Source organism: Ailuropoda melanoleuca, chromosome 17, assembly GCF_002007445.2.
Source record: "Ailuropoda melanoleuca isolate Jingjing chromosome 17, ASM200744v2, whole genome shotgun sequence".
NCBI classification, from domain to species: Eukaryota; Metazoa; Chordata; class Mammalia; order Carnivora; family Ursidae; genus Ailuropoda; species Ailuropoda melanoleuca.
The window spans coordinates 21,299,847-21,315,252 of NC_048234.1; the positions used below are offsets into that span (position 1 = coordinate 21,299,847).

Below are 15,406 nucleotides of genomic sequence, written 5' to 3' on the forward strand. Positions count from 1 at the left end.
AGGAGTAATAGCTAGCATCCATTGTGCACTTGCTGTTTGCCAAGCAATGCGTAATCACTTTATAGGCATTAATTGTTACGTCCCAGAGCAACCTCTGAAGTCAGTGCTAATGTTACCCTTCTTGTACATATATGGAAAGTAGGGCTCGCAATTAATTAATTTGACCAAGATTGCTAGAAAGTAGTTAAGTAGAGACTTGAACTCAGGTCTGTTGTCTCCTAACTACTACGCTATACCCCATCAGAAGAGAAGGAAGAAGGAAGAGGAAGAAAGTCAGGAAGAGGGGACAGAATAAAAATGTCCCAGAACTAAAGTGAAAAATGATATATTAAAAAAAGATCATTTTTTAAATTTTTGTTTATTTTTTTAGAGATTTATTTATTTTGAGAGAGAGAGCATGGGAAGAGAAGGGGCAGAGGGAGAGAGAAAATCTTAGGCAGATCCCTGCTGAGCATGGAACACGACCTGGGGCTTGATCCCACGACCCTAAGATCATGATCTGAGCTGAAATCAAGAGTCAGATGCTCAACCAACTGAGCCACCCAGGTGTCCCAAGATCATTTTTTTTTAAGTTTGTATGACTTTCCTCAAATATTAAATGAACATGTGTCCAATATTTTACTTAGCTTATGAATGCATAAGCTAGTAAGATGTTAAGCCGTCCAGTGGGGAGTTCAGAGAACCACATGCATACAGGCAGTGAGGAATGCTGACAAGGTTCTGCAGACAGACACAGGACCCACCTGTCCACAGGGCAGTGATCAATTACATTCCACCAGACACAGCTCCTTTCTGTTTCTGAGGATAAAAGAATGACCCCCGCACAATCATCAGTTTTAGTTACAGAGTTGTAAATAATTCTAAGACACCGAAAGGCAAACATAACCTGCAAGGAATGTATGCCGGACACGGCACTCTGTAACCTTTTTGTCCATCTTAAAGTCTCATAATTTGGGAAAACTTTACTGGCGTGCCTAAATTACCCTCTCCTGTTAACAGCCAGAGATGCCAGCATTTAGAGACCCTTCAAGAATGTCACCCAATTCCTTTTACCCACGTACCCTCCATTTACCCACTGCCAGAGAGTAGGAGGGGCAAAGAATGGCCTCTCCTTTTTGAGCTGTCCTAGTGTGTTGGTGATGATTTTCCAAACGAAGATGAAAAACTGAAGCCAAGGCTTCCAGATCATCTTTGGCGAGGTAATTAACCAGTCGTTCCTGGATACCTTCTGTGCACCAGATCCTCTGCTAGGTGAGCAAAGTAGACACGACACCTGCTTTCAGATAGTTACAGCCCACGAGGGAGAACTTACTTCCAGCAGAGGGTAAATAAGCTGGCTCGTAGGAAGTACAAAGGTGCAGCCCTCCCCCAACACATACACAGGCAAGTCTGAATTACTTCTCTAGACATTTTTTAGAGCTTACTTTATAATTTGGTCAAAGCATCCTTTGCAAGCCCAGACGGCTTGGCTGCCTCCGTGATGTTCTTCTTCCCCAGTTATTGAGCATTCTGGAACAACATCAGAGGGAAACCACTAAGTGTATTGAAGTTGCCAGTGTGGCTTTTTTTTTTTTTTTTTACTGGCATCCAAACGACAGGATTGGCAACATTTCCCTCGTAAAAACTTCATGTGACTTCTGTCACCGTTAGAGATTGTGCAGTTTTATGGGGGTGTGTACATACTCTCTCAGTATAGAGATGCTCCTGGACTCCTCAGACTCGACATCATCTGAAGGAGAAACAAAGAGAAAAATTCCCTTTCTTTGCCTCTCTCTCTCCCCTTCCTTCTGCATCTTTCTCCCTTACTGGTCATTCTCTGCCTTTCTTACTCTGTATGTTGTCCTAATTTTCCTGGCAACCAGTTCTCCTTTGCAAAGGTTTTTTGCACTCCCATCCCTGGCTGGTTCCTCCTGGGGCCCATTTACAGCAGATTTCAGAGGGCCCTGGTTTCTGCACGCTGATAATTAGGCACCCGTGGCCCAGGAGGGGTCTTACGCAGTGCCCAGCATCCACCTTGATCACAGGCAGAGGACAGGTAAGGGAGGGAGAGGGAGAAAGGAGAGACAGGCCCTTCTTAGAGAGGAGCCAAGCCACAATGTTACCATCTCTGGCGAGAGTTAGGGACTACCCTGGTTTAAACACACTGGTAAATGTAATTGCTTTCTTCCAAGTCTGTCGATCCCTTGTGACATGTCCTTGGGTTGGACACTGACCTCCCCAGGACTCAGTTTTCTGATTCATAAAATGATGGACTCAGAACTGGTAGTTAGCCAAGAACTTTAGCTCAAGTATTCTGTTTAAGTAAACTAAAGTCATTGAATTTTTTAACGGTAAGGTTTATATTGCTTTTTTAAATGTTCCATCAGGTGTTGGAATTGCCCATTAAGGAATGAGGTCTGAAAGCAGAGAGTAAAAGAAAGATTAATTAGGTATCCTACTGTTTGCACGACTGCTCACTGACTTTTTTTTTTAGTTAAAGTAATACCTGTACATGAGGAAGGGGAATCAGACTGTATAGGAGGGTCTTAAAAAAATATAACCATCTCCCATCTACCCCACTCATGCCTGCTCACATTTCTCAGTGTTAACTACTCTGAGTTTCTGGGTTTTTGTTTTTTTGTTTTGTTTTAGTTCTTTAGCTGATTATCATGATAATTTTATGTCATAATACCCATACTTCTCTTTCCTAAATTATCTACTTTGACTCCCAATATAATCGAAGAGGAAATTTTCTCTTCTGGCACGCTCCCAATTTTCCTTAGTATATTATTCCTAGATTGTTGAGGTTTAGACTACTCCACTGAGTCTTTAATGCTTGTAGGTTGTTTCTGAAAATATTAACCCTGCAGAAAAGCATATTAAGTATAATGATCATATACACGTCTTTCACCATGGAGCCAAGTAGTTTCACTGGACCCAAAGAAAAGAAAATGTAATCCGATTATCACTGAACTTTTGCCACTGCCAGAAGAATGATCTATGTATAAAATACAAGCTTATTTCTGTTCAAATTTCTTCCTTCCTCTAATTTATGTTGTTTCTTTATCTCTATCGTACTTTCTCTTACATTTCTTCCTCTTGACCGATCCCTTGTATTCTTTCATTTGTGATGATTTTAAAACTTTTGAGGCTTTTTGTATCTGAAAATGTTTTCTGTTCCATCACACTTTTTCGATTTGGGGCTAGGTACAAAATTCTAAGCTCAAAAAGTCACTTTCCCTCAGAACTTCCTTCATTATCTGCTAATGTCTTATGCTGCTGATAAGAATTCTGGTCTCAGTATGATTCTTGGTCATTTGAGGTGATTTTTTTTTTATTATGTTATGTTAGTTACCATACAGTACTTCATTAGTTTTTGATGCAGTGATTGTTTTTTTTTTTTAACTTTGAAAGTTTGGGTGATCTTTCTCTTTATTCCTACGTTGTCAAATTTGCCATAATGTATCTCGATGTGAGTTAACTCTGGTTAAAATTCCAGTATAATTAATGGACAATGTTATATTAGTTTCGGGTGTATAATATAGTGATTCAACAGTTCTGTCCATTCCTCAGGGCTCATTGTTGATAAGTATACTCTCCATCCCCATCATCTATTTCACTACCCCCCCACGCACCTCCCCTCTAAAAAACCGTCAGTTTGTTTTCTATAATAGTCTGTTTTATGGTTTGTCTTTTTTTCCTTTGTTCGTTTGTTTTGTTTCTTAAATTCCACATATGAGTATTTGTCTTTCTGAGTGACTTATTTCACTTAGCATTTATATCCACTAAACCCATCCATGTTATCGCAAATGGCAAGATTTAATTCTTGTAATGGCTAAGTAATATCCCATTATATATATAAATAATACACACACACCATCTCATCTGTTGATGGACACTTGGGCTGCTTCTGTATTTTGGCTATTGTAAATAATGCTGCAATAAACATAGGGGTGCACATCTCTTTTTGAATTAGGGTTTTCGTATACTTTGGGTAAATAGCCAGTAGTGTGATCACCAGATCATAGGTTAGTTCTATTTTTAGCTCTTTGAGGAACCTCCATACTGTTTTCCACAGAGGCTGCCCCAGTTTGGATTCCCACCACCACTGCATGACGGTTCCTTTTTCTCCATATCCGACACTTGTTGTTTCTTGAGTTTTTGGTTTTAGCCATTCTGACAGGTGTGAGGTGATATTGTGGTTCTGATTTGTGTTTCCTTGACAATGAGTGACGTTGAGCATCTTTTCATGTGTTCATTGGCCATCTGGATGTCTTCTTTAGAGAAATGTCTGTTCACATCTTCTGCCCATGTTTTAAATTGGACTATTTGATTTTTTGGTGTTGTGTAAGTTCTTTATATATTTTGGATACTCACCCAGTATCAGATATATCATTTGCAGATATCTTCTCCCATTCACAGTCTAACTTCTTAAACTATCCACTCTGCTTCATAGTGGGCTCTGTCAATATGAAGACCAATATCTTTCTTGAATTCTGGGATTATTTTTTTTTATTTTTACTTAATTATTATGTCCATATCAAGTTGACTATCCTTTTATGGCTTCTATCTTTTTGAGTTTGCTCTACATTCTCAGATTTCCTCAAATTTATCGTACAGATCACTATCTTGGTCTTAAACTTTGTCAACTCACCAGTTGAATTATTTTCTAGCCATCATATTCTTAATTTTATAGCAGCCTGTTCTTATTTATGTCTATAAAATCTCTCCTCTCTAAAGCTGGCAATTAAAAAAATAGTTATCTCTTTCTTCTTGGAGTCATTCATTCTACTTGTTAATCTCCAACTTTCTCTTTCATGCTATTTATTTCCCTCCAGTATCTAGAGATCCTTGTTTACTGGTTCTTAGTTGATGAATGAAGAACTAGGTTGTGTAGTCCAGATCATTAGTATGAGTCTGTGTTTCCAACAGGCCTCCCTGCTAAGAAAGAGAGCAGACCAAAGCCTTTGCCTGATGAGAAGAGATGTTGACAGGTGAGCGTCCCTGGATGAATATGTGGATGTGGAGCTCATTGGTAGCCTAGGGACCTGTACTACTGTCAGCATAAGAGCTTAATCCTCAGAAATGGAACTTTGGGTGGTGCTGCCTCAGTGTTCTCCCCTCAGAGTCCAAAACTGGAATCCACAGTTATCCCACACTTGCCTCTGTTTCTTTTTCTGGCTTCAGTATCCACACTAGGATCTCTACAAAGATATGTCACAAGAAGCAGTAGTAAGAACTTCAGCTGTGGATGAAACCCAGTGATGTCAGTCTCACAGAGACCATGTACTTAAGATGGGAGGAAGAAGAACATACTATCCCACATGATGGTCCTGTGAGCTGCAGCTGCTCTTGGCATTTGCTGATTCAAAGTTTGGATTTTTCTCCCAACCTCCCTTACAGAAAACCTTACTTAGCTGTGACATTTGGGGGTATAGAATAATGTGTTCCATTTCCCCCAAATTCAGTCCAATCCAATCTGCCTTCTGTCTCCTAGAATTCTCTCAAACTTTCTCCTCCCTTGCCATCTTTTTTAAAATGAACATGCAGTTAAGATTTCTTTCTAATTTACATCATTTCCTGTATTTCTGTGCAATCTCAGAAGTATATCTGCTTAAGGAGCACCTGGGTGGCTCAGTCAGTTAAGCATCCAACTGTTGGTTGCAGCTCAGGTCATGATCTCAGGGCTGTGAGACTGAGCCCCATGTTCAGCTCCACACTCAGCATGGAGTCTGCTGGAGATTCTTTCTCTCCCTCTCCCTCTGCTCCTCCCCCTGCTCATGCACTCTTGCTCTCTCTCTCTCTCTTTCTCTCTCAAATAAATAAATAAAATATTTTTTAAAAAAAGAAACATTTGCTTAGATCTCTGCTTTTACTAATACTTTACAGAAAAATCACTTTGCTGTTTTTATAAAAATACTATCTTATCACATTATATCAAGCAATTCGAAAACTTAACAAAGAAAATTTTAAGCCACCGTAATAATCATCATTTATACTAGATGAACAGCATTCCATACGTTTTTCTCTGAGAATATACAAAGAGAAGAATGACTAGACAGAAATACTTCTAGGAAAACAGATTATATGATCTGTGGTATTTTAAATAAAAAGTATTCAGTTTAATCCAATTTTATTAAATTTAACAGAAGGAAAAGAAACTGAAATAAAAGAAGAGAAATTGCTTACCTTTAAGTAAGTGTTTCTTCAACCAAAGAGAAATTACTTCCTAAAGGATTACTTTAAAATTATGGAAAACATTAATAAATTAGAATAGTTCTTGGGATGCCTGGGTGGCTCAGTTGGTTGGGTTACTGCCTTCAGATCAGGTCATGATCCTAGAGTCCTGGGATTGAGTCCCTCATCGGGGCTCCCTGCTTAGCGGGGATTCTCCTTCTCCCTCTGACCCTCCCCCCTCTCATGCTCTCTCTCTCTCATTCTCTCTCTGTCAAATAAATAAATAAAATCTTAAAAAAAGGAAATTAGAATAGTTGTTTTTTTAGCCTCATGATAAAGATTTATTTCTTGTGAAAAAATGCAAAAAAAAAATGAAGTCATCAACACCCTCATATTCTTCCTTTCTCTTTTGTTAGTTAACATATTGTTTTTATACTGTCAAGGTGTGATGTAATTCTCACTGAAATATAACTAAAATTCATGTAATTTTTTAGTATTTGTTCCATAATTAAATGGACCCATTTTTAACCATGTGTCTTCTTATTATAGCTTCTTATGACTGAATTCTTTATTTAATTCCTCTCTCAATTATGTAAATTTCTTTTTTTCTTTCTGACAAATCATTTTTTGAAGAAGGGCTTATGTGTGCCATACCCTGAGTTCTTTCATGTTGGAAATGTGAATAGCATTTTCTCTGGATTAAATCTTCTTTTGGTCATATTTTCTTTTCTTCTAAATTTTGTAAAAAATTCTTAAAAATGCATGTGACTAGAGAGGAGTCTAATGCCAGCCTGATTTTCTTTCACTTTTAAAGTGATTTATTTTTCTGCTTAAGTGCTCAAGGAATTCATTCTTTTTTCTTGAAATCCAATATCTTGACCAGAATGTATTTGCATGTTACTATTACTGTATAAAATTTTCCAGTCACTACTGTGTATTTTCCTGTTGACAGACTGGTTTTTATTTCAGGGGGATTTTCATCTATTTTTCAGTGATTTTTCTTTTGCATTCTATTTTCCTATATTTCTGAGACAATTTCCTTCATTGATGCTTTGTTTTGATCTGTCTTCCATGTCTATTAGTTTCTTTCTGATTGCAGAAATCAGTTTGCGTTACTTAATCTGTATTCATTATGATTATCTCAAACTTCTCTATTATTGCCATAACCTTAAACTTACTCTTATAAAATATTTCATGCATACAAAAGAAGAGGTGAATGTAAGTGTAAGGTATGAAGAATACTAACCAAATGAGCACATATATTCCTGCAACCCAGTGGAAGAACTAGACCAATCGAAAATGCCTATTTCCCTTTCCCCAATTCCATGCCTTCCCTTCACTCTCAAAAGTTACCAATATTTAAAGTTTTGTGTATAGCATAGAAAAGTTTAAAAATATAATTTAGTATATCCTAATCAATATAGTTTACTTTTGAATATATTTGACCTTTTTTAATAAAAGAAATCATGCTATAATATTCTTCAGCAGCCTGCTTTTTTCCCCCTAAAACTTTGTTTGTCAAATTAATTTATGGTAACACATGGACCTCTGGTTCTTTCTCACTGTTGAATAGTATTCCTAGTTTGGACATGCCACTATTTATTCATTCACTTCCCTGTCAGTAGTTACTTCTGGCTTATAGTAAATTTTTATCTTATCATTACCAATATTATTATTATGAATTTAGTATAGCTTATCCTGTATATGTGTTCAAATATTCCTCTAGAGTGTGTATTTCTAGGTGGTGATATTTTTGACTTACAGAATGAACACTTCTTAGCTTTATTGATTTCAAATGGTTACAAATAATTTGAATGCCGTATATTTTCTTCCTGCATATTATGTATTATTCCATAATTGTGTTGCTTTACTTCTTGATTTCTTTGTGCCAAAATCTCTCATTTAATCTCATTTCTATTGCCTTATCATCTTGTCTTCAAACTCTTGTTTAATTTCATCTATATTCTCTTTGATTGATAAATTTCTCTATACTTTCTCATTTGATTTGATCCTTGAAATGACATTGAAGGGATTGGTGCTATTATTATGCTCATTTTATAGATGAATAAAAGGACTTATAAGAAATTATGTGTCTTGGCCACAGTCATACAGCTACTAGATGGAGAATCCAACACTAGCACCCAAGTCTTTCACCTTCAGAACACTTGCTCTTTCCTCCTCTTTGAGACAGAATATAATTAAATACTCTTGTGTAGTGTAGCTTCTAAGCCTAATTAAGCTTCGATACTGAACAGGCAAACAACACATATTTAACACATGTAACTCAATGAAAAACCTCCTAAGTGAGACAAGAATGGCAGCGTACCAAGTAAAATTATTACCCTGATCTACCTTGGAAGTTACAGTTTTACTAAAAGGATAAATTCTACTGCTGCCACCACCTAAAGTGTGTGCATACATGTGCGTGCATATGAGTGCGTGTGTGCCCGTGTATGCATGCACACGCACGTGCATGTGTGTACACAGCTTAAGCAACTAATGCAAGTGACAGAAACGTGGACAGGTTTTTGAAACCCAGTGTAATTACAAGGGAATAGGAGCAAAACAAGGATGTGATGTGGGTTGAGTTGTACCTTGATGGTGTCCGGGGGAGAATAGCCTTTAGTGGAGCCTCCCTTTTTCCTGAGCTCTTAGAGAAGGACCAGGTCACACAGGAAAACTCTATACAGCAGTGAACATGGTGGATGATGAAGCCTTCCTCTGGGTTGGCAGCCTTTTCCAGTACATGGAGGGATGTATTGAGGCTCATTTTTTTCCTGGAAAGGATAGTCCTACTGAGTTTCAGTTTTGAAAGAATGGTGTATGAAGTGGGACAGGCTAGCACAAGATTATCTGTACTGAGAATGTTGTAAAGCAAAAGTGAAGGAAGGCAGCAACATTGACTCAGAGAATAGAGTGGGTCTGATATCCAGAATTAGCTATTCTCAGGGCTTAGAGCTAATATTGGTTGAATATATGTCCTGTTTTCAAACATCTTTGTCAAAGAATTGTATTCAAACTTAGGACTATCAAATAAACTCCTTTCCTTGTTTCCCAAAGATTGTTCTGCAGGAGATAAATGTTCAGTGAAAAAAAACTGCAAAGTAACCAAATAGCTCACATGTCTTTGATTTAACCAAGCCAAACAGTTTTCTTTTCTGTAAAATTCTTCAAAGCAATTAATATGCTAATGGATTCTGAATTTGTAAGAGGGATATATGTTCTAGAGAAGTTCCAAAATTATTTGATTATGAAGCTCTTATGTTTGTGGGCTCCAGGAATATATTTGGGGGAAATTTGGCTTTCTTCCAATCATAAAATGTTAGCACTCAAAGGAGCCTGAGAACAACTCCAGTTTTAAACTTTAATTTTGCAAGGAGGGAAACCAAAATTTACAGGGTTTAAGTGACTTCCCCGAGGTCACACAGCTCTTTGGTGGTAAAGGCAGAACTAGAATTCGTATCTTCAGATTCCTGATCTAATGTTCTTTGAATCTGGCCCACAGTAAATGAAGTCACATGTAACTTACAGCCAGGCCTATTTGCTCACTTCCATAAACGTGGTATTTCCTTCTTTGTCAGTGAAAATAATGAAGCTCAAAATTCTTTCCTGTGAATCCCAAATTGCCCTTCTGATATCTCATACAATCCTCTCTCCAAAGTCTTGTTATATCTCTGATGGTCCTGAGGGTTCCGTAGCCTAGGATTATTTTCTGTAAATTCCCCATATAGAGTAATATCGTGCTCACTTGGATATCCTTTCATATTGGTCCCTCCAGCAAAACTTAAGAGAAGCTCCCCTTCCAGAATTCTGGTCCAAGTGGATGAGGCAGTTTTATATACTGATATGTGGACAGTCTCATACCCCACAAGCAGAATTTAGAGAGGGCTTAAAATAGAGAAGTGGAATCCCTTTGTGACAGGCAATGGAGCAGTGTGTATCAGAAACCTTTAAAATTTCCATACTCTTTAAATTTGAAGGGAGCAGCGGGAAGTATGCTTCCATATTTAACTGTATTATTTGTCAATGCGCTATTGTCATAAGGAAAAATTTAATATAACCTGAATGTCCAATAACATGGGGTTGATTAAATGGATCAGGGTATTCTATGAAATACTATATAGCTGGTAGAAATTTTTTGGTAAAAAAACTTTATGGAATGATATTTAATCCTGAACTTCCTCAGAAGTATGCCAGGAATGAGATATTGATGCCCTTTGTCCCCATGGGAACTAGTCAGGATCTGCTGTGGCCTGAACTCCAGCTCAAATATCTCAAGCTGCCGAACAAAATATCACACATTTTTATAAACATAGATATACTCACATGTCCGCTAAGGAATATACTTTGCCTGCATCTGGATAGGGCAATACAAATGATCTTTATTTTCATGTTTTTGCTCATCTGCATTTCTCTTTTTTGTGAAAGGTATTATTTAATAAAAATAATAGACAATAATAACAATAATTTTAACACTTACATAGCCCTTGCTATGCTTTATCTTGTTTTATCCTCAAGCAGGCCTATGAAGTAAGAGCTACTATTATTCTTTTTATTATATAAGTGCTACTTTTAAATTCCATATTTGAAGCTATTAAGAACTGGACAAGTTGATGCAGGCAGAAAGGAAAAAGTGGAAATGAGACGTATCCGGAAGGTAGAAATAAGAAAACATAGTTACTAATTGTCTGTGGGAAGCAACTTTTGCCCCCAGGATATTGAGGATTATTGTATTCCTGACCAAAACAGAATCAAGGAAATACAAGATGATATAGAAGTCTTAAGAAAGCCTAGAGGAATCGTTAGTTTTCCAGAAGAAGCTGAGGCGGGCTCTTTACTTGTTGATACTGAGATGACAAAGCACAGAGAACCTAAGCGTGTGGTTGGGCGCTCGTCCACACTGGAGCCCAGGAGAGCTGTCCACAAGAATGGATCCTCCTGAGAAGAGAATGTGCCCAGAAGAGCAGGACGCCACCAGCTCTAACCTTCAGGCTTTGTCTCCACAGGGGAGAACCTCACGAGCCGCATGAACTAGGCTTCCACGTGTGGAATGATGAGAGAACGGGAATTCCGAGAATCCTTGGGCATGGGTCAAGGTTGACAGTGGATGACATGTTCAAACACTACTCTTTGTTGTTTTTCCTTAGATCGGAGATTAATTTATTTCTTTTTTAAAAGTATAAATAGAAAAGACACTTAATAAGCTTCTGGGCATGTGTTGGTGAGCTGCACCCTAGCAGGAGGGCTCACGGTGAAAGGTGCCGTAGCTCTGCGAAGCAGTGATCAGAAGTGGAAAAGACACAACTGACTCATGACAAACGCCTGTTATGCTGCATTTATGATGAAGAAAGAGATCAAGTTACGAAAATGCAAAATGGAAGGTCTGCGTATAAATACAATGAGCAAAGCTCTGAGAGTCTCAGGGAGCCACAACTCGAACAGGAGCGTGCTGTATATATATTTATGCTGGGGTATTCAGGGTGTTTACTAGGAAATATATTTTTCAGGCAGTAGAAAGACATAAATGTAATAATGCAATTTCTTTGTCATATTTGGCATTAAGATGAAATATATTAGAAATATAATAACTACATATCTCTTCAAGGTCCCAGGTTTAAGGGAATTCAAAGTTATTAAATAGAATGCAGAGGACATCAAAGAAAAATGAGTACATAACTGTAAAATATGCTTCTAAAGAAAGGTTAATGAACGTGCTATTATTTATTTTTGGAATCAAAAGACCAAAGGATAATTTAGTGAGGGTCAGGATCATTAATTTGTGCAAGATTATTGTACAGTGCTTTTTGGTGTCTTCATTCCAGGTAGAATGATGGCAAAAAAACTGAAACCGTTAATTAAAAAACAATTCCCCTCAAAGTACATGCATGTACACACACATGCACAGACAATGCATGCTCAGCCACACGCACGTACACACGTGTATGTTTGCCTAGAGAGCCTGGAGGGGTTTACATCCAAGTATTAATAGTTATTACTCATATGTGGTACAGTTATAGGTGTCTTTATTTCTTTCAGATGTGTATCTTCGAAGTTATCTATAGTAAACATGAAGTATGTGTACGATAAGAAGAATCAGTTTATTTTTTAAAGCAATTTGTAGACACAGATATGTCAGTTCCCTCTCATCCCTATCACTAGGTCAACCCTTAATCTGTAAAACTTTTCTTTTTGTTAGAGTCTGTATAACAGTCCTGGTCCCCTGTTTTATCTTTCTCAGTTGCTGGTGAAAAATAACCACCTTTCCGACAAGATCATTGTTGTACCAGGGAAAATTGAAGACATCTCTCTTCCTGAGGCTGTGGATGTGATCATTTCCGAACCGATGGGATACATGCTGTTTAATGAAAGGATGCTGGAGAGTTACCTTCATTCCAAAAAATGGCTGAAAGCAAACGGTGAGTTGGCCAATTCCTGGTTCAGAAGAGAAGCCAACTTTGCCATAAGGGGTTGGCATCCTCTTTGCCCCATATTTAATGTTGGACAGAAAGGAGGAGAGGGCATTTCTGTTATACCAGGTTTTTTTTTCTCATCTTAATCTTCCACAAGAGATGAGCTAGTCTCCAGCCATGACAGCATCGGTGGTAGGTAGCGTGCTGCATGGTATTAAATATGGTACAGAGGACCAGTTCAGAGCTATGTGTCTCTGTCCTGTTTCTACAACTTTCTTCCTCAATGAACTTCACCTACCACTTGACCTTTTGACTTTGGTTTCCTCATCCGTATTTTAAAAATCATCTCTACAAAATAATCGCTAAAGCCCCTTTAGGTGTTGGCTTTCTATAATGTGAGAAACTCTCTGAGATCTGTTTGTTCTTTCTGACATACTCTTCTCCTACCGTGTCTCCCTTTTCCTATGATCAGTACGTATAATTGAGATAATAATATAAAATCCAGTATTCTTTTTGTGCTTTTCAACTGTCTACATGTGCTAATCAATCTGCATACACTAATTTATGAATACCTTCCCAAGGGTGAATGATGGAGGTTTTTCATGTATTCGAAAGGTCAGTCCTAAGGTTCTGGGTGATTCTACGCTCCTTCCACAGGGGACGTTTGGCAGTGTCTGGAGACATTTTGGGTTGTCAGAGTGGGGAAGGGGTGGTATTGTCATCCAGTGGGAGAAGCCAGGTGCGCTGCTTAACATCCTTTGGGGTACAGAACAGACCTCCATCCCATCAAAAAGTTATCTAGCCCCAAATGTCAACAGTACCAGGATCGAGACCTGGCTTCCTGGGAGGCACCATTCCCATCCCCAATTTATGAAGAGAAAATTGAGGCAGAGGGGGAGAAAGCAACTCAGCAAGGACACACTTCTGGTAAATGACAGAGCATGGATTCGAACCCAGGTCTGTCTGACCCTGAAGCCCACACTCACGACTCCTGCACACACGCTACCTTTCCATCCTTTACTAGAGAGAGTGGATACATTTTCACAGAATGTTTTTTCAACTGAAGCATAGAAAGTAACTGGCCAGTTTTTAAAGTGGCAGCTCCCGTTAGAATTGTGGCACCTTACTAGTGATGTGGCTCCCTGCCTTGATAGCCAGTGAAGACAGAATGGTGACCACCAGCGCAGCTCTGACTTAGCACGTTATGCGGTACACACTCACCAGTGTGTGCATGTAAGTAAAGCTTGAGATGCATCTGTAATTTCCTGCATGCTTCAAAATATAGGGATTCAGAGATAGGCACTTAAAAAAAAAAACTCATGCAAAAATAAATAAACAGACAAAGTGTACCTAAAGTCACAAACCTCATTTGCATGCCTGTGGTAGAACAGCCCAGGATGGTCCTGGAAGCCTTGTGTTTATGTGATGAAAGTGAACTGTGGGAGTGAGCATAAAGGAACAGACTGCTCGGTTTTCCTACCTAGTGCCCCTCAGAAAGAATTTTTATATTTTTGTCTGGATTTCTTTTTTTCAAATGGCTAGGTACTTGGCCATTGGTGAGTTTCTGAACGTGGTTAATTCACGTGCATCTATGGACCCCCTCTGAGCTGAATATTTAGACTTAATTTCTGACATTCCTTCCCCTCCCCCGATATTTGACATAGATATGAAACTTTTACTGGGCTGAGTATCTTTAACTAGACAAGGGGAAATGAATACTGATTTATCTTCTTTTTAACCTGTGTGTTCCTGAGGGCAGGAGGCTTGATTTTTTTCTGATTATTTTTTTAAGACTTTATTTATTTATTTGTCAGAGAGAGTGAGAGAGCACATGAGCACGAGCAGGGGGATCAGCAGGCAGAAGAGAGAAGCAGGCTCCCCACTGAGCAGGGGACCCAATGCAGGACTCGATCCCAGGACCCCTGGGATCATGACCTGAGCTGAAGACAGACATCCAACCAACTGAGCCACCCAGGCACCCTATTTTTTCTAATTATTTTTATTGTTCATCAAAATAAGGTGTAATTTACAACATCAAATAATGATAAAAAGACTTCTAATGAAAAATAGTAACCCCCTGTCATGCCTCTTCCTGTCCTGAGACTGCTCCCTGAAGGCTTCCCCTTTGTGCTCCGTTCAGGACTTCCTCCATTACTTACCTACATATTTCGATACAAAATTATCATACTACTATTTTCATCTCTCTCTGGTTGAGAAATTTGCTCTCCTACGTAGCATTTTCTTCCCTGCTGGAGGCACCCTCACTCCCCGCCCCCGTTTTCTCAATATATTTATGCAGGTCTTCAATCCCTTTTCCAAACCCTCAAGGCCAGATGGGTTTCCGAATCCAGATTCTGGAAGACTTTGGAAAGGGAATACAGTCCTATACGTGGATGACTTAATGCCTGCAGCAGCATCTCAGGCAGCACTCCGTACTGAAACACATTACATTTCTGCCACAGACCAAGTGGGATAAATAAAGACTGTAAATAAACTCATGTCCGTTCAGGTCAGGTTTTGCCATCAGATGATGGTGCTGCAGACGTACAAAAATCAGTTACGTCTCAGAGCTTTTGGGACCCAATTTAATATAAAGAAATATGGACAGGGACCATCATTTGGTTAAATCAGTAATCCTGTTTAGGTTATTAGGACAATGTCCATCTTGTTTGGTGCCAAGTCAGCTGGTATAGTGGGTGCATAGGGTCTTGGATTTTCTCATGCAACCTTCTGGTTTTCTCAGAATTATATTTCATTAGCTTGGTTTTTACATAGTCATGACTAATTAATTCCATGTTCTGAGAGGTCTGACAGATCCTATCAATATTTAGTCCATGGGG

The 15,406-nt window shown here is 38.6% G+C and overlaps 1 protein-coding gene across 1 annotated transcript in view; it reads left to right on the plus strand.

Annotated features, from left to right (window-relative positions):
• The window catches only part of LOC100471017 (histone-arginine methyltransferase CARM1), a 109,192-nt gene that overhangs the window by 59,647 nt on the left and 34,139 nt on the right, over nt 1-15,406 (plus strand). The window contains exon 5 of the mRNA XM_034647333.1: nt 12,395-12,572. Coding sequence (XP_034503224.1) covers nt 12,395-12,572 — 178 coding nt within the window. The remainder of the gene's footprint in view (nt 1-12,394; nt 12,573-15,406) is intronic.